Source organism: Lithobates pipiens, unplaced genomic scaffold (assembly GCF_037356315.1).
Source record: "Lithobates pipiens isolate NorthernLeopardFrog02 unplaced genomic scaffold, aLitPip1_a1.2 Scaffold_19, whole genome shotgun sequence".
NCBI classification, from domain to species: Eukaryota; Metazoa; Chordata; class Amphibia; order Anura; family Ranidae; genus Lithobates; species Lithobates pipiens.
Window position 1 is genome coordinate 159,107,208 of NW_027507764.1, and position 25,933 is coordinate 159,133,140.

Below are 25,933 nucleotides of genomic sequence, written 5' to 3' on the forward strand. Positions count from 1 at the left end.
GTCGTCTTGGAGGTGTGTTTGAGGTCGTTATCATGTTTGAATACTGTCCTGCAGCCCAGTCTCCGAAGGGAGGGGATCGTGCTCTGCTTCAGTATTTCACAGTACATGTTGGCATTCATGGTTCCCTCAGTGAACTTTAGCTCCCCAGTGCAGACAGCACTCATGCAGCCCCAGACCATGACACTCCCACCACCATGCTTGACTGTAGGGAAGACACACTTGTCTTTGTGCTCCTTACCTGGTTGGCACCACACATGCTTGACACCATCTGAACCAAATAAGTTTATCTTGGTCTCATCAGACCACAGGATATGGTTCCAGTAATCCATGTCCTTAGTCTGCTTGTCTTCAGCAAACTGTTTGTGGGCTTTCTTGTGCATCATCTTTAGAATAGGCTTCCTTCTGGGACAACAGCCATGTAGACCAATTTGGTGCAGTGTGCTGTGTATGGTCTGAGCACTGACAGGCTGACCCCCCTCCCCCTTCAGCCTCTGCAGCAATGCTGGCAGCACTCATACATCTATTTTCCAAAGACAACCTCTGGATAAGACGCTTAGCATGTGCATGCAACTTCTTTGGTCAACCATGGCGAGGCCTGTTCTGCCACCATGCTTCAGCTCAATTTCAGGGTCTTGGCAATCTTCTTATAGCCTAGGCAATCTCTATGTAGAGCAACAATTCTTTTTTGAGAACCTCAGAGAGTTCTTTGCCATGAGGTGCCATGTTGAACTTCCAGTGACTAGTATGAGAGTGTGAGACCGATAACACCAAATTTAACACGCCTGCTTCCCATTCACACCTGAGACCTTGAAACAGTAACGGGTCACATGACAACAGAGAGGGAAAATGACTAATTGGGCCCAATTTGGACATTTTCACTTAGGGATGTACTCACGTTTCTTGCCAGCGGTTTAGACACTAATGGCTGTGTGTTGAATTATTTTGAGGGGACAGAAAATGTACACTGTTATACAAGCTGTACACTCACTACTTTACATTGTAGCAAAGTGTAATTTCTTCAGTGTTGTCACATGAAAAGCTATAATAAAATATTTACAAAAACGTGAGGGTTGTACTCGCTTTTGTGAGATACTGTATATATGCCCCCCTATGCGTTTCATCACAAGATTACATCATCCTGGGGAAACCCAGGACAGGAAGTGGGGGGGGGGACTTAGCCTCCATACTCTAGGAGGGTTCTTTACCAGAATCATAATTATTTTCCTTGGTAGCACAGGTCCTCCTCTTTGCTTCATTGGTATTTATTGTTGCTGTGTCACAACTATACAAGGGCTTCCCTCTATGCTGTATTTGGATGGAATGATCAGTGCATAAGGCTCCAGAGGCACATGCCACCACTACTGGGCTAGATTTCTGTTTATGGCGTTTCATAGTTTACTTTAGAGGCCCAATAAATTTAGTAACCTCCCTCCTGTTTCTAATTATTTAAGCACCCTTTATTATTTAGACTAGAGTAATACAAAAACATAACTGCACTTTTTAATTACCAACTTGTGACAAAGTCCTGACCTGACAATGTGCTGTTCCTGAACCCTGTGTATTTGTACTAATGTTTGAGTGTGTGTATGTGTCCTAGCTGTGATTGTGGTTTGGCACTATCACACACTCGCCCAAAGAATGACCTCCGTTACGAAACACTATACCCATCCAGCTCAAGCACTGAGCAATAGATGTCGAAGATAGAGTTTGCCATTCTCATTTTGCAAGCTATAATACTCTCTGGATTGTGCTCTGATACGTAAGCATGAGGTGTAATCAAGAATTTAAAAGCTTAAATTATTCAGGTAAAACGCTAGTGAAATGCCAGCACCGTGCTTGAGTTCCACTTCTTGCAATGCAGAACATTATTTTGTAAGGGTAATAATTTATTTAAATAGGAAAAAAAAGTGTCCTTTGAAGACATGCAGACAGTCTACAGATTTTAAATGAAGACACAGATGAGCCTGTGTAATGTAGACAATGACCGATCTTCTAGTCTTTCATTTATCATTGATAAGTGAGATTATTATATTTTCAAAGGAAGGACATATTCCTGTGATTGCTAATTCTGAGGAAGCCATGCAAATATGACTAGAGATGTGACAATAAGAAAAGATGCTGAGCGCAGAGAAACTTGCTCCGTGTGTCTTCGCAGTTGTCGTTGCTTGCCCTTGCTTTTAGTCAAAACAATCAATGTCGACATACTGTTAAATAACGGGAATTAATGCTGGGGCCAAGTAAGCAGTTTTCTCTTGGGACCTCTTTGTGTATTCCACATTGATGGTCTGATAAACCATGTCGTGAAAACACAATCAAATGCCTTTCTGATTTTAACTATCTGTATGACAAAGGTCAATGTTCCGCTGAATTATGTATAACAGCAAATATTTAGCAAGTACGCTTTGACACGTAATTGTTGTCACAAGTGTTTTTTTAATGGTTGTATCTTTACCAGAAAGCCTTGACCAACAATTTGGCAACTCTAGAGGTTGCCAGGGGACACATATGACTGAGAGTATTTGTGAATGGCGTCAAGCTTGTGGGGCCTGTTGAGCAGTCACTTAGCTATATTTAATAGAAAGTCAGCATGGCATCACATTTTATATATACATATGCTACCTCCTAATTTTGTCCAGTCCCTAACAATATTTACACTGTGGATAATCCATAAAAATATCAGTTTGTTAATGTGGTATGCTTGAATGCTTTTATTTCCCAGTTCTGCACTGATTTCCTGGATCTCCTTAATGGATAGTCACTGTTCTAAGCAATGGTTTACGTTTTTAAAAAACTTTAAAGCTGAACTCCGGGCAAATACAAAAATACAGCGCGTATACTTATACATATATATATATATATATATATATATTAATAATAAATTAGTTTGACTTGATTGTGTCCTCTAATCCCCTGTACATTGTCACCCAGATTGTAAGAAAGAAGGTCACCAATGCTCTTCTGCATGTACATGTGCTAACAAAGAACAACCTTGAGTGCCTGTTCACAGGGGCGACACGACTTGCAGCGCGACTCACAGACGCGACCTGCACATGACTTCAGCAGCAACTTGCAAAACGACTGTATAGAAGTCAATGCAAGTCGCCTGAAGTCGCCCCAAAAATAGTACAGGAACCCTTTTCTAAGACTTAAGTCGCTCCTATTAGAATGGTTCCATAGTACAGAACGGCTAAGTCGCTGTAGTGTGAACGGGCACTGAGAGAGAGATTACCAAGTCTGTCCATTACTGCTTCTTCACAGTCCAGTAACAGGCTGAGGACAGGGAGATGACCCAGCTGTGTTGTTAAACTGCAGTGAAGAAAATCAGGTCACCAGGCTTTCTGTACTGTTGTGCAGGGATGTGTAAATGGGTGAACAGAAATCCAAATTATTTGGTACATCAAATAGCTCCCTTATATGAAGTACTTAGCTGTTTATTGGAAGTTTAGCTTTAAATTACTTGAACAGTTTTGAAAGTACATTCATTTTTGGGAGTCTGGCACCATACCTCTCAGTACCAGACCAGTAGTGGCTTACTGTTTGCGAAAATGTAACTGTTGTGTTCTGTGGATGTAAGCACTTTTATTTACCAAAGACTATTGACTGAATTTGAATGTCAAATTAATTTAATTTTAGTCCTAGCAGAACACTAAGATGATGTAAGTAGCAGGCTTGTTGGGGAAAGTTTTTATGACATTTATGTGAACTGCCACATTAAAAAGAAATAAAAGATAAAATGAAGACCATCAAGCCAAGCCCACTTTGGCATTACAGATATATTTTCTTTTGTGTACTGGGGCATGATTCAAGATGACCTGTCATGAAATTTTAGATAGCATCTAAAACATTAGCACTAAATATAATTTTAGCACTTGATCAGTTAGCTTTTATATGTTTACCTCTGTGTGAATGGAAACAGTCTTAACAACTGGCAATCAAGGGTGTGGTCTGGCCATTGGAGTGTGAAGCCACATTTTGTAGACTTGTACTTGCCGCTTCGCAGGAGATACCCAAAAGTCAGAAAGGGACCAATAAGATGGCTGTTTTCTGAGCATGAATCTCATTCATGGAGGGAACTTTGAAGATAATAGCACCAGCCACGCAGACCTGGTAAGCAGGAGAAGCCAGCAGACACAATAGGCAGAGAGCAATATCTTTATTACTATCTGGGAGCAGTGAGTCTTACTTCACCCCACTGTTCACACAGCAGATCACTGCTCAGTTCCTCCATAGGGTACCCCAAATCCCAAAGCAGTAAATATTGATCCTATAAAGGCCTTAGGGTGTGACAATAAACAGTGTATGAGAGGGAGTTTTTGTCCTGTAGACTAAATATGAGGTTATTGTCTTCTCTTCAAGCCGTTTAAGGATAAAACAAACAGGCAGGGACAAAAAATTGCAGAACTTTTACTGCAGCTTTATGCTGTTTAAAATAGAATCTGACACTCTAACATTAGAATCAATAGACTCCTGAAAGCCACTGAAATAAAAAGGGATTTCAACCCCACACTTAGTGTCATCTTGAAATCTATTTCGGGGGACACATCAAAGTTGTTATTGTATTTGACAGTGTCCCTATAGCCCTAGTCCCTAAAAAAGGATGATATTACTAAATCCTGCGACAGTATATTTAAACTGCACAACTATTCAGACAAGGAAGCTATGTTTGCTGTGTCAGTGTTTGCAGACCACTGGCAAGGTGAAATTCCTAATACGCTTGGTCCAAATTGTGAATTAGGCCCACTGCTTCCCCTTGGCTGGTGGCATGTGAATACATTGCTGCGCCAGTGTTTGCAGGCCACTGGTGAGATGATATACCTAATACACATGGTCCAGATTGTGGATTAGGTCCACTGTTTCCCCCTAGCTAACAGCATGTGAATACTTCCACCCATGGTTCAGATATTTAAGGTTAATGATGGTATTGTAAGCTTCAACCTTTCTAGACAGGTTTCTGGTTGCTCACTTACCCCCATTAGATTCACTCTCAAATTCTGGGGGAGATTACTTGTCCTTGGAGACACACCCCTGTGGTGAGTCACAGCTCTTGTGGTGGTGTTATTGTTTTGCTGTACCATTCAGGGGGGTCTGTGGTCTCAGAAATTCTGGGCTCCTTATTTAATGTTTAAAGGAATACTAAAATATCTGTGCTAATGTAAAAGGGCCCTGTTCTCCTAAAAAGGACAACAGAGTCTGAGATCAACGCATTTTAAATCCCAGATGTTAAATTTACCAGTGTAGCGCTATGCCTATAAGAGCCACTGGATATGTTTGGGTCCTCCTATCCTGTTCCAGTGATAACTCTACCTGGACCTGACATACAGGGAAAAAGTTTGGGCTTTATTAACAAAGGCAAAGCCATGTAAAGGAAGTTGGGTTAGACAGCCGTTTTAAGGTCATACAGATTAAGTATAAACAGACCACAAGTCAGGGTACTCTAATACTGTTCGTTCCCCTTCAGCCTTAATGCACAAGGCCAATGTAAGAGAATTGCATTAACCTTGACACTATAAAGTATCACTGGGGTGAAATGTCAGTGGCAATGCCAATAGAAATATTAACAGCAATGCAGCCTAAATACTGTAAATATGCTCTGCTGAACCAATGGCAAGTTGGCTAACAACTCAGTCCTTTTTTGTGTTGAGGCCTTTTCTTCTTGACAGAGCACTCTTCCAACTGGGTACACATCCAATGTATAAGAAAAAAACACAGTCCCCTCTTGGCACAACTCCTTGCAGATAATGAATGGCAACAGTAACACACTATGGTGGCCAATAGGCCTGTCACCAAACTGGAACTGTGATAAAGTCCTCCTGTTCATCGCCCAGCCCTAGATCACTCTACCCCCAGAGTGGTGGTAAAGTGGAACAAAGTCCCTGGACAGATTTCAGTAACGGAATACTGAAACAGCAAAAAAACTGAAACTGCCGGATACTTCAACATTCCTATACAATGACACCGTTTCAGAAGAGTGCAGCAGCCAACCACTCACTCTGCAGCAGTAACACAGGAACAGCACATATGGACTTAGGCTCTCAAGAACAGTCACCCCAAATGCAGTACTTCAATCACAGGGGTCTCCACAGCAAAGTCCTCTGTAGCTTTCTTCAGGCAGCAGGTAGTCTGTCTCCTCGCAGCAGCATGTGTCTTGCAGGCTCACTCCCCCAGCAATGGAAGCAGAACCATTGAACACAGCAGCAGAGTACTTACAGTGGTCAGTCTCTCTCTGGGGCAGCAATGAGCAGCAATTATTTCAGCACCTGTACAGAGCAACAGAATTTGCCCACCTCTCTCCTGCAGCGCAGTCTCTTATAGTTGCTGTCATGTGACCCTGGAAGCTTTCTCAGCAGGCAGCTGTCCAAGAGCACACACAGCCCCCTTCCCTCAGCCCTGTCCCTAAGCCCACTGCTGGGCAGTCAGAGTCCTCACCTGCATCTGGTGGGTGGGACTAAAGTTTGGCTAGCCAACCATGTTCTAGTTAATGGTCAAGTGAGGGATGAGCTGCATGGGAACTGGGAAGGCCCAGTGGAACAGTTTAAATAGGCAGTGGCCAGAGCAACACAGGAAATCCTGATTTACTGTAATGTCCTACCTGAACTTACCTTGCTATCCATACAATCAGTGGTTTGTAGGGAATTCTTCAAACCGAAGAACAAAGGATGAGCTAAAGCTGTACATAATTTCTGCCCTTTCCAGCCTATTGCACAAATTTCTGCCCTTTCCAGCCATGGTTTAGGTGACTAATAAAAAGCAGCTTACCATCCTGGATAAGGTTTTTCATGATTTGCTTAAGTTCACAGAGGATGTACTGTTAGTGGGAGGGTATCTCAATGTGAGCCTGGATCCTGTACTCAATACCTCTTTTGGGAAGTCTGCTATGTCAGCTGAAGCTTTGAAACACTTTCGAATTTTCCGGCAGAAGTTATGACGGTTGGAGAATTCTACATTCATTGTCAGGTTTTAGTGGTAGTGAGCCCTTATAAAACTCCAACCCAGGGTTCCCCAGGGCATGGGGACTAAGCCCCACCCTGATTATTCACCAGGGCCCCTGATGGTGGAAATAGACTTGCAACAAGTTGAAACAGGTAGCAGCTCCCAGGTGCACGCAGCTGAGGATGCAAGACCACTCACATGTGCAGAGTACAAAGGCAGGAGACAGAAGAAGATCTAGCAAACAAGCCGAGGTCAGGATGGGCAAAAAGCAAGCATAAGCAGTAGACAACGTCAGGGGTTGGTACACAGGAGGTCAGACACTGAACACAGGTAATACAAGCAAACAGGAACTCAGAGAACTAAGAAGTTGCTTAGGCAACCTGGGCAGCACTGAGCATGTCTATATATAGGGAAGCAGACTGGAAGGTGGGCCAGGAAGTGATAGAAAGGAAAAGGATATAGATCCACAGTAGAACAGACGACACCCACAGGTGAACAGAGAAACCAACTACATAATGTGTATGGAATCACAGATATATCAGAACCAATGCAGCAACAAGGTAAGAATTCATGAACAGAAAACTGCAGACTAGACCATGACATGCATTTGAGAAAGATTTTGCATATTATTCAATAGTCCACCAGTCCTACTCTAGAATTGATTTGATGTCACTAGATCATAAACTTAATTCACTCAAGATAATTCACTCAATTGCTTTTTGGGACCATGCACTGGTCTCCATACACCTGGAGTTTGCAGAAGAATGTTCAAGGGAGTTCACATGAAGATTAAATGAAAATCTTCTAGACGATGTGGAGGCTCAAGTATGTCAGAGCCTACATGCTTATAAAACATCTCAGAGGGGGTGTCAAAGAGGGCTATGTGGGATGGTCATAAGGCTGTGATTAAAGGCAAATGAATGGCCCGAGGGTAAGGATCAAGGCTTAAGAAGGAGATGCTAGCCCACATCCTTAAATGAATTAAATTCTTAGAAGAAGTGGAACACAAGAGAAGAGGAGGGGGACTAGAGAGTCAGTAGTTGATTCAACTGTAAGCAACTGAGAACATAGTTGGATCAACAGGCAAACAGGAAAATGTATGGCCCAAAAGGTTTAATGAACATGGGAATGCACACAGTAGTTGCTTGCAAAAGCCCTTAAAATGGGTAGATAAACTGTAAATTAACAATTAACCATATCCTCAGGGGATCAGGTTTTGCTAATTTCTCGGATATTCAGGCAATTTTGTGACTATTATCAAGAGGTATATAAAATTAGAAAGGATAAAACTCCTGAGGTAAGAGAAAAGAGCAGATTTAAGATTAGGGATTATTTGGGGAAAGTGATATACCCCAGGTTGACCAAGCAAATTGTGCATTCCCTAGAATAGGCTATCACAGTAAAGGAGATTGCTAAGACTTTGAAATGATGGGGAAAAGTCTGGGCCTGGATAACTTCACCAGAGATCTATAAGCCCTTTTGGATCATAATAAGCTTCTTCCAAAGAAGGGAAAGAATGCCACCAAATGTCAAAACTGTACGCTCATATCTCTTTTGAACAGGGATAAAAAAATGTTTGCTAAACAGTCAGAATTAAACCATAATTAACAAAACCCGTACAACGGGACCAAGTAGGTTTTATCCCGCAAAGAGAGGCCAGGGCTGTACTCAGTGGGCACTCTCTATTATTCAGGCATATAACCACCGCCCCCCCCCCCCCCCCCCGCAACTTAATTCTACCCACAGATGCTAAAAAAACATTAAATAAGATTAACTGAGTTTTTAAAGCCAAATCCTGCAACACCTAGGTTATGTAGATAAGATGCTTCCACTGGATCAGCACCCTGTATAGTTGTCCCTCTGCAAAGATGAAAGTCATTAACACTTCTGTGACACTTTTCTCTTTAAAATGGTACACAACAGGGATGCTCATTTCCGTTTGTATGAACAGGACAGAGAATGAGGATTGTTTTCTCCATATTGCTGGGATTCAAAGATATGGGATGGTTTGGTCTGCCAGACATCCAACTTTATTATAAAGCAATCACTCTATTGCACATATTAAACTTGAATTTACATACATGAGATAAACCATGGGTTCCCCCATAAAAGTGTGTGTGTGTATGTGGGGGGGGGGGGGGGGTAAAATGGGGGAAGCGTATTTAGCATGTGTTTACTACTGACTCTCAAAGGACACAGCTCATCTCAGGTTCAGCGACCAAACTTGGTCTCCCCACAATCAAGCAATGTACAAGCAGCCAGCATCAGAGCTTTCTTAGCTGCAGCATGTAATTTTAAGTCTGCCACTGGTGCCCAGTGCCCCCACAACCCCCTCTAGAGTTTGGTCACAAGCAGCCTTTTTAAATATGTTAAATATGTCACCTTTACTGTTAAATATGTCACCTTTACTGTTAAATATGTCACCTTTACAACTCCTTCCACAGGCTGAGGTTGCACAATCTCATTACATGCCAGGAGGGGTTGGAGTGGACACATTCAGCTGCCAGCTCATGTCTCCACCCACCTGCTAGCCTACCTCGATTACAGAGCACCCCTCTAGACTTTGTGCAGTGGGTCTGATGGGCAGTAGAATAGGAAAAGTGGCGGGCAGGCGCAGGCCAGCGTTGGGACATGATTGGGTTATCCTAATAATTATTTAAAAAGCAGATTTTTGGGATATTCTTATTAAATTCAAATCCAGATACTTTCTTTTAGAAGTTGTGTTTCATTTTCTCAGCTGTAGAAAGTGTTCCAAGCAAAATCACAGGAGTTCTTCAGGGGTGGACCCTTCTTGCCAGATATGATTAATGGGTATGAATAGTTCCCTTTTTTTTTTTACATAAAGGTGAAAATCCTTTCCACTAGCAACAGACTATTAATATATTATAATTTCACTGAAGGACTTAATTGACCTTCATATCTGTGATCTTCAGACTTCATATACAGAACATAAAAAAGCCTAATGAGAAAAGTCCAAGAACTGCTACTTCTGATGTCCTCTAGGCCACATTGCTTAAACCATTCTAACATCCAAATAAGTAAATATATTTCTGTCAGAATTTCTGTTATGCTGTTTTTCTGGCAACACACGGGTTAGCGAAAGTAGATGCAATAACCATCTAATAGAAATGAGGTGTATTTACATTCTCTGTCAAGTAATACCATGCAAAATAATAATGTCTCTACAAGCTGAATTACTCTGCCTAGACCCATACATCAGTAATATATGCAAAAAGACTTTCCATTAAGGCATCTAGCTTCTCTGTGACAATAGCACCTACTAAAGTGTCACAAGCCACAGCGGGCTTTTCTAAAATAAGCAGAAGCATATATGTTATATTTCTTAATGTGCTGGAATTAGACACTGCATTACAACAACAGATTATCTGGAATATAGACATTTTCCCTTTTCCATCTCTCTTCTAGGTATGGTTATTACATTTGCATTTTGTGTGGGACACTGTGCATTATGTGTAATAGAATATGTGTCAAACTCAATGGCATGATAAAGTAATCTCATATAATACTGATGAATATTTTGTTCACACTTGCTGGTTTCATGCAATGTCTTTTTTCCAGATGGATAAACTATTGCCAAATGATTTCCTGCTGTAGGCTCTGCATTGTGTATCTCTTTACCATGCACTATTTCTATGGACTGGATAAACTGGCTATTAAATTTAATTACAGCCCGAATGACTGCACATCTTGATTTTTCTTTCCCTTCCCTGATCTCATTTCCTCTTGATGGGCTGCATTTTGCCCAGGTCTTTCAGGATTAAATAAAATAAATCTGAAGAATGTACAGACTCACTTACTGGGAGGAATGTCTTAACGGGCACAGAGGCGACTGTTAACCTGCTACCCCCCAACTCTAGAAAAAGAGCATTTCAGAAGCCATTGCTTTGCATTGATAAATCTTGTGACAGAAGAGTCCTTAACCTGCACACTCTCATCACAAAGCTTTGATTTTTATCAGCTGCCATGGCCGGGGTTTTATATGATGGAAATGACAGCTTTATACGCAGTAAGGAGGGGAAAGTAATTGTTGGTGAAGCTGTTTCAATGCATCCATCTTGCTCTGAACTTGACACGGCAGGACCTCTACAACTACACATAGGCAAGTTTATACCTAGTGCCATCATAATCATAATAGGCCCAATATCTAGAACACTTACTCACATAGATGGATGTTTCCTATACCGGAGCGTTAACTGTCCAGTTTCTGCTGCAGTGCAAATGTCTGCCTTGCAGAATAAAGAAAGCCTAGACTGCACACATTTAGAGCATGCGGCACAGCTAATCACCAGGAATTAGAACAATGATAAAGCCCCAGATTTAATAAAAAAGGTTTAAAGTCTTAAAGTATTGAGCCAAAACCTTTTTTTAATAGTGTATGGAGTTTTTTTAATTGCTTTTTTTTTTGATGTCTGTGTACCATTGAATAGCTCACCTTTCACTTCCTGTGCCAGAGACACAACAGGGTGTAAGGGGCAAAAGTAAGGGGATATCCCTTTTTATTACATTTTTCAACAGTTGTTACAGGAATATGTGTCTCCATTATGGTTAGGTAAAGCCCCATACACACTATCAGATTTTCTGCTGAGTTTTTCCTTCAGATTTACCAAAACCATATAATATGAGGTCAAACCTTAGGAGTTTCAATGTGTATGCAATCAGGTAGGCCCTTCTACTACATGGTTTTGGTAAATCTGAAGGAAAAACTCAGCAGAAAATCTGTGTATGGGGCCTTTGAGTTACTCTCACCTCCTGGTCCAATAACAACTGTATAATGTTGAAATTCCCATCGATTTCTGGGATGGCAATGGTCGCTAGGGCAAAAAGAGACTAAATCTTACAGAACTAAAAACTTGAAGAGACTTTAACATTTTACTTCATTCTATCCAAAACTGGAAATAACATGTTTTGACTTTAGATTTACTTCAGGTAGCCATTATCACTTTTTGAATGCTGGTAGCTTAGTAATACTCTGCCCTAGCAAAGTGTAGATTAAATGATTGCACTGCTTTTTAGCTTTTATAAAACTGTGCTATGAATTAATAATAATAATAATTTTTGTGCCTGAATAATGAAGTAGGGATGAATAAACACTAATGAATGAGAGATGTATCTAGTGAATCTTCCAGTTCACACCTGGTATATATTTTCTAGTTCTTGCTGTCAATGTTTTCCAATCAATCTGTTATTAAAGGCAGTCATAGTTCATTATTGAATTGCAAGTAATTCTAAACAGCAAATTGCAGCTAAAAATCTTTAGAGCTCAACCCCAGACAGGTATAAAAAAAAAAAATCACAATTAATGCAGTTTTTTTATTCATTAATTAATAGCCTGTTATCAATTGTTTTTCAAATAGGGAGTGAGAGAGTGATTTTTGCCAATCAAACTCACTGAAGTGCACATGTGCTGATTGAAGGCTAGGGAGGACTTTGTTAAGCCGGCCATACATGGATCACTCCCCGCACCCACAGAACATAATAGCGTTGTGGGAGAGATTCCCCAATTAACACTGCCTGGGTTAATGGGGGGGATCAAGCGATTTCTTTTCCTTCTACCCATGGTGGAAGGAAAGAAATTCTAGTCATCTATGGGCTACCTTAGTGTGCTGCTGCTCCAGCATTGTCCATTCAGCACAGTGGAGATAAAGGTATTGTGCTGCAGTTTAGGTAAAGGACTGTGCTGTCTAATATGGAAGTCGCAAGACTTACTGAACAGATTTCCAAATAGTTAGGCAGGTAATATTTTTCCGATATGTGTATTTCAGGTTTGTTTTTAGTGGCCCTCCAGATGTCAGTTGTACCTTTATAAAAGATTTTGTTATTAAAGCTGAACTCCAGGTATTCAGTTACCTTGTAAAATGTGCTGACAAACTATGAGTTAAGGCCAATGAGATGCGCTTCATGGACTTATCTCTTTAATTTACATATGGCAGTTTTATAGAGTTCCAGGTGCAAAGCTATTGCTTCTTACACACAGCATCTGAGCCAACCCTTCCCCTCTGCTGTTCATTCACAGAAGCCTTTGTATTTTGTAAATGTGTTCACTTAATACAAAGTTCTCTGTGATTGGTCAGAAAGTGGGGGGCTGAAGATGTGGTTGTATCTGACTTCTGCAATGGCAGGAGCTGAGACCAGAAGGTCCAGCACGTCGAAAAGTATAGCAATAGCTGTGCTCCTGACTCTTAGTAGAAATGTCAGTTGTAAGTTAAAGAGATAAGTCTACAAAGAGGCATGCATCTCATTTGACCTAGCCGCTAGTAATCCAGCACATTTTGCAAAATGGCTGAATTTCCAGGAATTCAGCTTTAGATTCCAAGATATCTTCTCCATGACAGTAATGTCACTAGTTCCTATTGAATTAATTCCTAAATATTATTCCATGACTTCTTTCACTGTGTTTATGTGACAGGACAACTCTGAAGCTCAATGCCACCTGATACTCAATATTGTATGCTAGCAAACTACATATTGCAAATAGTAATATTTGTCTTGCTCTATGTACAGGTTCTCAGATTATGAATTGTGGTGAAAAAAAGCTGTAGACATGGCATATGAGTTTATCAAGGGAAATGCTTTTCTAACCACTAATGCTAATGATGACCACAGAAATAATAATAGTGGTTGTAGAAGCTATAGTCAATTTAGTAGCAGAAGTTATAATCTTTAAGTTGTCCTGTATGTAAAATATGTATTTGTACTGTTCATTACAGCAGTTAATTTTTGATCATAGCTAAATGACTGACTTAATAATTACAGAACCTAGTTATTGCCCCATTCTTAACCCTGTCTTTTGTGCCCTTTCTAATTTTGCTTGAAGGGCCTATATAGAGTTAGTATTTGTTCTGATGATGGAGAACCTTGTGTAATTATATACTGTATGGATTTATGAAAATATCTGTAATTACTATGTACATTGTTCAGATTCACAATACACATCAATATATGTTTGACTATTGTTCTATATTTTATAATAGAATTAAACAGAATTGAATCATCTTTGTTGATCATGTTAAGTGTTATGAACTGTAAAAATAAAATTGGCGTGAAAATATACTGGGTATACTGTATATGTTTATGTTGCTGTTAAACTAAGTTGAATAAGCTCAGTTGAGTAAACTATTTAGTTGACCTGGAATGACAAACCCCACCATGTTTCGTCATTGTGACATGGGCTGTAGTTACATAACAGCTGCAATCATAAATTATTCCAGATATAGACTAGTAAATTGCAGTATAATGATCAAGCCTATAATGAAGAGTACCATTAGATTCAAGTGTATTTTTCAAAGTAGATATGATGTCTTTGTAAATATCTTAATATATCTTTTCAGCAAAAATCACTTGGCTAACTCTCTTAAAATGTTGCTTCTGCAGAACTCCAGTGCTGATCACCGTGTTCGGCTAGACCTTGGGCTTTGGGATAAATTTAGTGAACTTGCAACAAAGTGCATTATTAAAATAGTGGAATTTGCAAAGAGGTTACCTGGATTTACCAGTTTGACCATTGCAGATCAGATCACGCTTCTAAAAGCAGCATGTCTGGATATTTTGGTGAGTATTACTGTTTATTTTACCCTTTCTTATTAGTTGTACTAAAATGTTTTGGCTATATTCATATCTCTGTATTGTATCATGATTAAGTAAAAAGTCTACATGTTAATAGCATTAGTATATATATTCACAGCAGGAATTTTCATGGTTTGGCTTTGAGTTTATGGATGGTTTCCACAAAAAGAACCAACATTATCACTCAGAATTAATCCTTTTGATTAAACTGTGTGGAGGCACAGATCTTTACCTTTATTTAAGGCCTAACTTGTTATCTTGATATGTTAATTCCATAGTATAATACGTTATTTATAATTCTAGTTTAAATAACTGATCGCAGCTGTGACTAAAGACTGAAAAGTCATTGCATATTTTAATAATGGTTAAAATACAGATTCTGTGCCCCTTACAGAGATGTGGAATGGCACCTAGATCTATTGTATTCAGTAGGGAACTCCCTCAGGAGAAATCTGTGCTCCCTTTTCTGTTTGGTACCTGCTTCAAGTGGTTATGTACTATTGCCTTGTGTTCAGTGCTTGCTTTAAAGCAGGGGTGCCCAACTAGTGGCCCGGGGGCACAAGTGGCCTGCGGAGCCATCTCATGTGGCCCACGACCTCCTGCTCTGGGACGGCAGGTTGGCAAGCCCAGATTGCAGGTTGTCTACCCACCATGCCAGAGCATCAGTGTTGTGAATGAAGCCAGCGGTAGAGGAAGCAAGCCAATGCTTCCTGTGTAGCACCGGCTCCTGTCATAGATGGACTAATACCAAGTGCATTCTGCCTGGGACAGCAAGTTTATTACTAAAATCACAGTGTAAGTATTGACGTATCTGTTCTGCAGTGGTTAATGGGCTGCTTTTAAACTGATCCGCAGGTGTAGTGCAGTGTACCTGCGACTTACCTGCACTGAGCCATAGACTTGTGTCTGTTTACACCTGCCTCCTTCCAATCTGATCTGCTAAAAATACGCAAAGTGGATCCATCCCCTTCCTTTTGATCAGATGAGAGGGTCCATAGAGTAGAGTGGGCTGTGTCTGTGTCGGCTTTGCATATGCAGAGTGGACATAGAACTGTCATCTGCTCATTGTGGCCCACGACTGGTTACTAAGTCGCTTAAGTGGCCCTCGCTCTTCAAAAGGTTGGGCACCCCTGCTTTAAAGAGACACATCCTACAGCCTTCCTTCCTATAATTCAGTACATTGAGCAGCTATGTCTTCTACTTTTTGTTAAATGTTAGCAAACAAGTTCTTCTACCTTCCTCGTTTTCCTAAGTGACTATGTCCTACTACATTCCCCTCAGCACTCAGCTGAAGTGGACGTGTCTTACTTCTGTGACATCATTGCTTGCCAGTGGCAGATGTGTTCAACTGTTTTCTTTAGGTAGCCATTTCCATCTGCCTTTTATTTAATGTTTAATTTAAGCTAATGCATTCCAATTCAGAATTCACCACACCGCCCCTGCACTAAGGGGATGGCACTATGCCCCCCACACAATGTAAAAGATGGGAAACATTGTTTGGTTCTCCAAATTTGCTGTAGCTGCGATCGTCAGTTTTTGTGAGTTTTCAGCTGTGGGGTCCCAACTTATGATCCTGCACACAGGCCCACTACTTTCAAAAAATACCCCTGACCTAAGCTCATCATTGTGCAACCATTCCATATGCTTGTTTGTGACATCACATACAAACACGTGGACTGGATGTGAGAGTTGGATCAGCAGGATGAGTGTGCCAGGACAGGTAGATGTGTCTCGTCTCATCTCTGCTTCCTTTCATCACTCTGCATATCACAGATGAGCAGGAGGGTACATTGGTGGACCAGATGAGCAGGAGGTACAGTGGTGAGGCAGATGAGCAGGAGGGTACAGTGGTGGAGCAGATGAGCAGGAGGGTACAGCAGTGGAGCAGATGAGCAGGAGGGGTTCCAAGGTGGAACAGAAGAGCAGGAGGGTACAGCGGTGGGGCAGTTGTGCAGGGAGATACAGTGGTGGAAGAGATGAGAAGGGAGTTCAGCAGTGGGACAGAAGAGCAAGGGGTACAGAGTTGGTTCAGAGGAGCAGGGGGGTTCAGTGTTGGGCCAGATGAGCAGGGGGGCTCAGTGTTGGGCCAGATGAGCAGGGGGGTATAGCAGTGGGGCAGATGTGAAAGGAGGTGTACTGGTGGGGCAAATGAGCAGGGGGTTAAAGTGGTGGGGCAGGAGAGCAGGGGGAACAGTGATGGGGCAGGAGAGCAGGGGGAACAGAGGTGGGGCAGGGGAACAGGGTGGAACAGAGGTGGGGCAGGGGAACAGGGTGGAACAGAGGTGGGGCAGGAGAACAGGGGGTACAGAGGTGAGACAGCTGTGCAGGAGTTACAGAGGTGAGTCAGCTGTGCACGAGGTACATTGGTGGGGCAGATGAGAACACAGGTTACATTGGTACAGCAGATGAGAAGGTGATTCAGTAGTGCGACAGAAAAGCATAGGGATACAGCGGTGGAGCAGATGTGCAGGGAGGTACAGTGGTGGGGCAGATGAGAAAAGGGGTACATTGATGGGGCAGATGAGCAGGGGGGTTACAGTGGTGGGACAGAAGAGCGAGGGGGTACAGTAGTGGGGCAGATGTGCAGGAGGTACAATGGTGGTAGGGATGATAAGGGGTTCAGCAGTGGGACTGAAAAGCAGGAAGGTACAGTGATGGGGTAGATGAGCAGGGGGTTACAGTGGGGGGACAGATGAGCAGGGGGATTCAGTGTTGGGCCAGATTAGAAGTTGGTTACAGTGGTGGGAATGATGAGCAGGGGGGTTCAGTGTTGGGGCTGAGGAGAAAGGAGGTACATTGGTGAGACAGATGAGCAGGGGGTTACAGCGGTGGGGCAGAGGAGTAGGTGGTACAGAAGTGGGGCAGATGTGCAGGAGGTACAGTCCTGAGGCAGATGAGAAAGGGGGTTACAGTGGTGGTGCAGATGAGCAGATACAGTAAGTTCAGTGTTAGGACAGATGGTTCAGTGGTGGAGCAGATGTGCATGAGGGAACATTGGTGGGGCAGATGTACAGGGGGTTACAGTGGTGGGACAGATGAGCAGGGGGTTACAGTGGTGGGGCAGATGTGCAGGGTAGTATAATGGCGGGGAAGATGTACAGTGGTGGGGCAGATGTGCAGGGGGTTACAGTGGTGGGGCAGATGTGCAGGAAGTTATAGTGGCGGGACAGATTTGTAAGGGGGGGCAGTGATCTGATGTGTGAAGTTGCATGAATTGGGGCTTATCTGTGGTGTGGAGTTTCAGGAATTGGGGCTGATCTGAGGCGTGAGAGTGCAGAATGTTAATTTCTCACTACTAAAGTAGTTTACAGCATTTAATTTATATAGTTACATAGTAGGTGAGGATGAAGAAAGACACAAGTACATCAAGTCCAACCTATGTGTGTGATTATATGTCAGTATTACATTGTATATCCCTGTATGTTGCGGTCGTTCAGGTGCTTATCTAATAGCTTCTTGAAACTATCAATGCCCCTCGCTGAGACCACCGTCTGTGGAAGGGAATTCCACATCCTTGCCGCTCTTACAGTAAAGAATCCTCTACGTAGTTTAAGGTTAAACCTCTTTTCTTCGCATTTTAATGAGTGGCCATGAATCTTGTTAAACCCTATTGTGGGGTCACTGGTATGGTTTTTGTATATTGAAATCATATCCCCTCTCAAGCGTCTCTTCTCCAGAGAGAATAAGTTCAGTGCTCGCAACCTTTCCTCATAACTAATATCCTCCAGACCCTTTACCAGCTTTGTTGCCTTTCTTTGTACATGCTCCATTTACAGTACATCCTTCATGAGGACTGGTGCCCAGAACTGAACAGCATACTCCAGGTGCTGCCGAACCAGAGTCTTGTAGAGTGGGAGAATTATCGTTTTTATCTCTGGAGTTAATCCCCTTTTTAATGCATGCCAATATTATATTTGCTTTGTTAGCAGCAGCTTGGCATTGCATGCCATTGGTGAGCCTATCATCTACTTGGACCTCCAGGTCCTTTACCATCCTAGATTCCCCCGGAGGTTCTCCCCCCAGTGTATAGATTGCATTCCTATTTTTGCCACCCAAATGCGTTATTTTACATTTTTCTACATTGAACCTCATTTGCCATGTATCTGCCCACCCCATTAAGTTGCTCAGATCTTTTTGCAAGGTTTCCACATCCTGCAGAGAAGTTATTGCCCTGCTTAGCTTAGTATCATCCGCAAATACAGAGGTTGAACTCTTCACCCCATCCTCCAGGTCGTTTATGAACAAATTAAATAGGATTGGTCCCAGCACAGAACCCTGGGGGACCCCACTACCTACCCCTGACCATTCCAAGTACTCCCCATTTATCACCACCCTCTGAACTCATCCTTGTAGCCAGTTTTGAATCCATGAACTCACTCTTTGGTCCATGCCAACAGACCTTATTTTGTACAGTAAACATTTATGGGGAACTGCGTCAAATGCTTTTGCAAAATCCAGATACACCACGTCTACGGGCCTTCCTTTATCTAGCTGGCAACTCACCTCCTCATAGAAGGTTAGTAGATTGGTTTGGCAAGAATGATCCTTCATGAATCCATGCTGATTACTGCTAATGATACCATTCTCATTACTAAAATTTTTGTATATATATTCCCTTATTATCCCCTCCAAGCATTTACATACTATTGTTGTTAGGCTAACTGGTCTGTAATTATGAGGGATGTATTTTTTGCCCCTTTTTAAATATTGGTGCTACATTCACTTTTCTCCAATCAGCTGGTACCATTCCAGTCAGTAGACTGTCAGTAAAAATTAGGAACAATGGCCTGGCAATTACTTGACTGAGTTCTGGTCCCGGTGATTTATTAATGTTAAGTTTCCCAAGTCTAATTTTAATTCTGTCCTCTGTTAACCATGGAGGTGCTTCCTGTGATGTGTCTTGAGGATAAACACTGCAGTTTTGGTTACTGAAGCCCCCCGATTCCCTCGTGAAGACTGAAGAGAAGAATAAATTCAATACCTTTGCCATCTCCCCATCCTTTGTAACCAGATGTCCTTCCTCATTCTTTATGGGACCAATATGGTCTGTCCTGCCTTTTTTACTATTTACATACTTAAATAATTTCTTGGGATTTTTTTTGCTCTCCTCCGCTATGTGTCTTTCATGTTCTTTCTTAGCCGTCCTTATTGCACCCTTACATTTCTTGTTGCATTCTTTATAAAGTCTGAATGCTGATGATGATCCCTTAACCTTTTATTTTTTGAAGGCCTTTTCCTTTGCTTTTATATGCATTTTTACATTGGAGTTAAGTCATCCAGGACTTTTGTTCGCTGCTCTTTTAAATTTCTTACCAATTGGGATGCATTTGCTAATGACCTTATTTATTATGCTCTTAAAGCAAACCCATCTTTCCTCTGTGTTCCTTGTTCCTAAGATTTTATCCCAATTAATGCCTTCTAGTAAGGTTCGCAGTTTAGGGAAGTTGGCTCTTTTGAAATTCAGTGTCTTTGTATTCCCCTTATGTTTCCTATTTGTGTGATTTATACGGAAGCCAAATAATCTGTGATCGCTGTTCCCTAAATTGCTCCATATTTCCACATCCGTGATCAGGTCTGTATTGTTGGTAATCAGTAGATCCAGTAACGCTTTATTTCTAGTTGGTGTGTCTACCATCTGACCCATAAAATTGTCCTGAAAGACATTTAGGAACTGGCCAGCCTTAGATGAAGGCGCGGTTCCCTCCGTCCAGTCTATGTCTGGATAATTAAAATCCCCCACAAACACTTCCCATCCTTGCTGCTAATCTAAATTGTGATAGCAGATCAGTCTCCCCTTCCTCCCTCAGGTTAGGGGGCCTATAGCATAATACCAGTATTATTTTCCCCTTAGCTTCAACCCCTTGGAGCTCTACCCATAAGAATTCCACCTCCTCCCTAGATCCCTTAGTGATGTCATCTCTCACATTCACTTGTAAATTATTTACCCTCTCTATCCTAGCGATAAAGGGTAAACTCTTGAATGTTTGCCAGCCAATCATGAGAGCTGTTGAACCAGGTCTCTGAAATTCCCACAAAATCCAAATCCTTCTCATACAATAGTATCTCTAGTTCAGTGGTTATACCGGTCGCATATTATCCTCTTATTGGGTGTTCCGAGATTGCAACTAGGCCTTCTTCATTCCCAGCTGATCTGCAGCCTCCTTATTTAGGTGCAGTCCATCCCTTCTATAGTACCGGTTATCGACTGAGAAGTCGGTTCTCCAGGAACCCAAACCCCTCCTTACTACACCAGGTCTTCAGCCACTTGTTTAATTCCCTAATCTCCCTCTGCCTTTCTGATGTGGCTCAATGTACCGGTAGTATTCCTGAGAATACTACCTTTTCCTCAATTTAGCTCCTAAGTCCCTAAAATCGTTCTTTAGGACACTCCATCTGCCTCTGACTTTGTCATTGGTGCCAACATGCACCATGACAGCTGGGTCTTCCCCAGCCCCTCCCAGTAATCTGTCCACCAGATCCGTGATGTCCCGAACCCGAGCGCACGGTTGACAACATACTGTTTGGCGCTTCAGGTCTTTGTTACAGATTGGCCTCTCTGTCCTTCTAGGAATTGAGTCCCCTACCACCAGAATCTGTCTTTCCTTTCCCTTCGCTTCATCCCCCACTCTCATTGGAGGAGTTCTTCCCACGGCAGCTAGGAGAGTCCCTCAGGTCCAGCAGTGCTGGTCCGTGACTGGGATCACCAATGTCACTCAATGGAGCATACTTATTGGGATGCTCCAGCCCTGGATCGGCCTTCCTGGCACTTCCCCCTCCACCCTTCCTGACTATCACCCATCTACTCTTCGCTAGTGTCTGCACCTCTTTGTCTCCACCCACCTCTGTGCTGGCCCCTGCCGGCACCTGCCATGTATGTTCCTGGCTCTCTTTTAGTATGGAGGGACTGCTCAGTGCTGACAGTTGCTTCTCCAGATTCAGAACCTGGGCTTCCAGGGAAACAATGTGCTTACATTTTGCACAGCAGTATTCACCCTCGATCGGATGATCAAGGAATGCATACAACGGGTCGCCTCTCCACACCCGCTGGGCATCGTACCTATTACATTTAATGAGGATGGGAGATTATACCCTGTCCAAATTACCTAACAACTAGCTCCCTGACACTAATACTCAAGACAATACACAGGTACTCACAGACCACTCGCAGAACTCCGTGCACTCGCAGACCACTCGCAGAACTCTGTGCACTCGCAAACCACTTGCAGAACTCCGTCTACTCACAGACCTACGTGCACTCGCAGACCACTTGCACTCACAATACACAAGTACTAACGATCCACACACATTACTCAGACAACACTCAGGTACTCACACTACACAGGTACTATGGCCCCTGTTATAACCTCCTGTTTTAAACTCTGTTTTTAACTCGCCACTTAGACCAGTTCCACTAACTCTGGTTTTAACTCACCACTTAGACCAGTTCCGCTTGGACAGAGTTCCAGCAGACTCACAATGAGTTCTAGACAAGGTTATATAGGCCTCAAGCGCCTGTGACCAATTAACCACTCCCCTTAATTAGTAGGCTGAAGGAAGCAAAGAAAAAAAAGCTGTTTAAAAAGTGTTAGAAAAAGGTATTAAAAAGCTACAAAAAAAAAGCCCCAAGAAGAACCTAAAAATGAAACCCAGCAATCACCAGCAGGCAAAAAGCAAGACTTGTTCACTCTCCATTGAGAGTGTAAAGTTGACTTTTTTTGTTATAAAATCGGCACGCTCAATTTCTTTGAAAACATTTTTCGGCACACTGTGCTCAAAAGGTTGCCTACCCCTGGTCTATGCTAAATGGATATTGTTTCAAATGAAGCATGAGTGCTAACATATAAGGCTTATGCACTCCACTACTTCTATAGAGAAAATAAGCAATAAATACAAATCTAAGTACCGGTACCTACATTTCTTTGAGGTGTCATGCAAAAACATGTTAAGCTTTTGAACTACTTTATATACATATTGTTTATCATAAGCAAGGTGGTGACTATGCATGTGTAAGTATCATGTTTAAGTGAATAGCAATAGTGAAGCCATTCATTTGAGATTATTGAGTAATTTGTTGCAGTGCACAAAAATTGTGTTCAAAGTGTATTAATACATAGTGGTTATACGATTTCAATTGCTTGTGGTCATATCAGCTAATAGCTGCTTTCTGATTTTTTTAGATTAGTGTTGTTTTTGCTGGCATATAGAATGAGCCTGATGGTGCCTCTCAGGCATTTTTCATTATTCATAGAATTCATTTTTTTCAGATTATCCATGTAGGTAACTGTGTTCTTGCTGGAAAGCTATTTTAGTGATAATGATATTAATAATGGTCAAACTGGCAAATACTGTAGATAGGAATAATGGGAATGTTCTAACCTTGCTCCACTTTACTAAAAAAGTATTTGTTTTTTCTGTTGTCTCTATTTGAGACATTTCAACTCTGTACCTGCCCCAGTGATCTTTCCAACATTGAACATAAATAAAATTGTAATAAAATGTCAATAAAAAGAACATTAGAGTACACGATGGAGGGGTGAATCTCAATCACAAAAGATGGGTGGATCAATGTGGATAATGGATGTGTTCATTGTTTAAGGTGGTTTATAGCCAATGCATTTTGGGCAGTTAGTGTGTCTTTCGTACACCGTATTTGCCTTCAAATACTTTAGCTATACATTTCTACAAGCAGTGATCAAAACTGATCTCTCTGGCTTTTCTCATTGAGGTTTTCCCCTCAGTTATGGAGTTGAGCACTCACTATATTGACTTTATATCTAGTCTCTCCTCACTTATTGACCAGTACATTGCAAACTACCTGGTTTCCCTCTGATGGGTTAGAGTCCATTCACACAGGGGCAACACGACTTCCAGCGCGACTTTTGGAGGCAACTTGGACACGACATGAGTATGAATAACAGCACAACTTGGAGTGACTTCAACACGACTTGGGGCAACTTAGAACACGACTTTAAGTCGCCCCAGGCCAGGCGACTTTGGCCTCTTCTCCCGCTCTCCGGCCTCTTCTCCCGGTGTCCGACCTCTTCTCCCGCTCTCCGGCATCTTCTCCCAGGCTCCTCCGCTATCTTCTTGCAGCTCTTTTACTAGCGGAGGAGCCTGGTCTCCTCCGTCCTTCTTCCCTCTTCTTTCTTCTTCCGATGTTAGCACAACGCTCTCTTCCGCTGTAATGGCTTGTGCGACAAGCGCGGCGACTTATATAGGTATGGGCGTGGTCACCGGGGGATGTCACACGGTGACCCCACCCCTTAGGACGTCACAGTCCCAGCATGCCCTGGGACTTGACACCTGGTATGCTCCCGGAGGGGGAACATATGCTGGTTTTTTATTTAAAATTTGGTGTGGAGTTCTCCCTTGAGAGCTCATTATACTCAGATTGGCCACGGCCAAAGTTGCCTGGCCTGGGGCAACTTAAAGTCGTGTTGTAAGTCGCCCAAAGTCGTGTTGAAGTCACTCCAAGTCACGCTGTTATTCATACTCATGTTGTTTCCAAGTTGCCTCCAAAAGTCGTGCTGGAAGTTGTGTTGCCTCTGTGTGAATGGACTCTAATGGACCTTTGTTTCACATAAATATATCTTTATTTATCAATAAAAAAGAATAATGTTTTTTATCTTTCCGCAAGTGAGCAAAAACTAATTTGGCTGAACTTTGAAAGCACTGCAGTATATGTGCATTATTTGAAAGCAGTTAGAATTTCATTGCGTTTTAGTTAAATCAAAGGCACCCACAATAAAAACAGGAACTTTAAATGTACCCAAGAAGTAGATAATAAACCAAAAATACAAATGATCTGATAGATTTCAAGCAGGTAGATGTTTAGTTCTGTATTTTTTTCCATTTTTTTTGTGGGACCTACTTGGCTGTTTGAGACAAAGGTATCACCTACCTGCTTTCAATCCATTAAGTCCATAAATCAACTGAATTTGAATATGCACAGTGTCACTCACCCAGTCCTGGAGAAGTGGTGGCAGACCATAAAACATGAAACAGACCATGAAACATGAAACAGACCATGAAACATGTTACATAGTTACATAGTAGGTGAGGTTGAAAAAAGACACAAGTCCTTCAAGTCCAACCTATGTGTGTGATTATACGTCAGTATTACATTGTATATCCCTGTATGTTGCAGTCCTTCAGGTGATTATCTAATCGTTTTGTTTTTTAAATATCGATGCCCCACCAACTGTGGAAGGGAATTCCCCATCCTTGCCACTTTTACAGTAAAGAACCCTCTACATAGTTTAAGGTTAAACTTTTTTTCTTCTGATTTTACTGAGTGGCCACATGTCTTATTAAATTCCCTTCAGTGAAAAAGTTGTATCCCTATTGTGAGGTCACCAGTATGGTATTTGTAAATTAAATACATATCATCTCTCAAACTTCTCTACTCCAGAGAGAATAAGTTCAGTGCTCGCAACCTTTCTTCATAACTAATATCCGCCAGACCCTTTATTAGCTTTGTTGTCCTTCTTTGTATCGCTCCATTTCCAGTACATCCTTCCTGAGGACTGATGCCCAGAACTGGACAGCATACTCTAGGTGAGGCCGGACCAGAGTCTTGTAGAGTGGGAAAATTATCGTTTTCATCTCTGGAGTTAATCCCATTTTTAATGCATGCCAATATTCTGTTTGCTTTGCAGCAGCTTGCCATTGCTGAGTATATCATCTAATATTGAAAAAGGGTTGAAACAAGAACTAATTGGGATCTAGATTTGCGTGAATTACAATTGTATATTAACGTTCACCTGATGTGTATTTTATGAAATGTAAAATCATTTTATTAAGGTAAAATTTAAGAATATATTTTAAGTATGTACATGTTGTAATTTTGAGTAATAATCATCCTCTTGGGGACATTTAGAGGTCCCTTATTGTTGGTAGGTGCCTTTGCTCTAAATACGTTTTTTGGATAGTATCTTTGAGGACGTAAGTAGTTTTTGACTTGGATTCCACTTCTCTTTCTTACCGTATTACAGTTTTGTTAATTCAGTAAATTAAGTTATGTTTACTATCCACTGGGGCCTTCCAGCGCAAGTAAAATTGAATTTGAAAAAAGTACAGCGTAATGTGAAACACCAACCCTCTCTAGTTTGAGTCTAATATTTATAATGATTAACAGCCCCTGAGGTATCCTGTAACCTGGAAAGGTCATAGTAGCTGTTATTAATTATGCTCCAAGTTTAACATAAAAAAATCAAATAGATTTTCCTCTTAGAACATAGTGACAATGTTGCCCTCCTCTTCATCTCGAGTCAGGAGCAGTAGGGATTAGGCTCTCATGTCTGACATTGATATATGGCATAAACAGAGGAACAGTGTAAAACTATCCTCTGTTCTATTGAGACTGCCCTGAGGTCTTCTGGCCTTGTGAATTCATTCATACTGTACACTCTTATCACAG

The 25,933-nt window shown here is 41.8% G+C and overlaps 1 protein-coding gene across 6 annotated transcripts in view; it reads left to right on the forward strand.

Moving 5' to 3' along the window:
- The window catches only part of RARB (retinoic acid receptor beta), a 1,106,099-nt gene that overhangs the window by 1,010,758 nt on the left and 69,408 nt on the right, over window positions 1-25,933 (forward strand). For all 6 annotated transcript variants that reach the window (XM_077491425.1, XM_077491424.1, XM_077491427.1 and 3 more), the window contains one exon: window positions 14,323-14,499. In XM_077491425.1, the coding sequence (XP_077347551.1) occupies window positions 14,323-14,499 (177 nt within the window). The remainder of the gene's footprint in view (window positions 1-14,322; window positions 14,500-25,933) is intronic.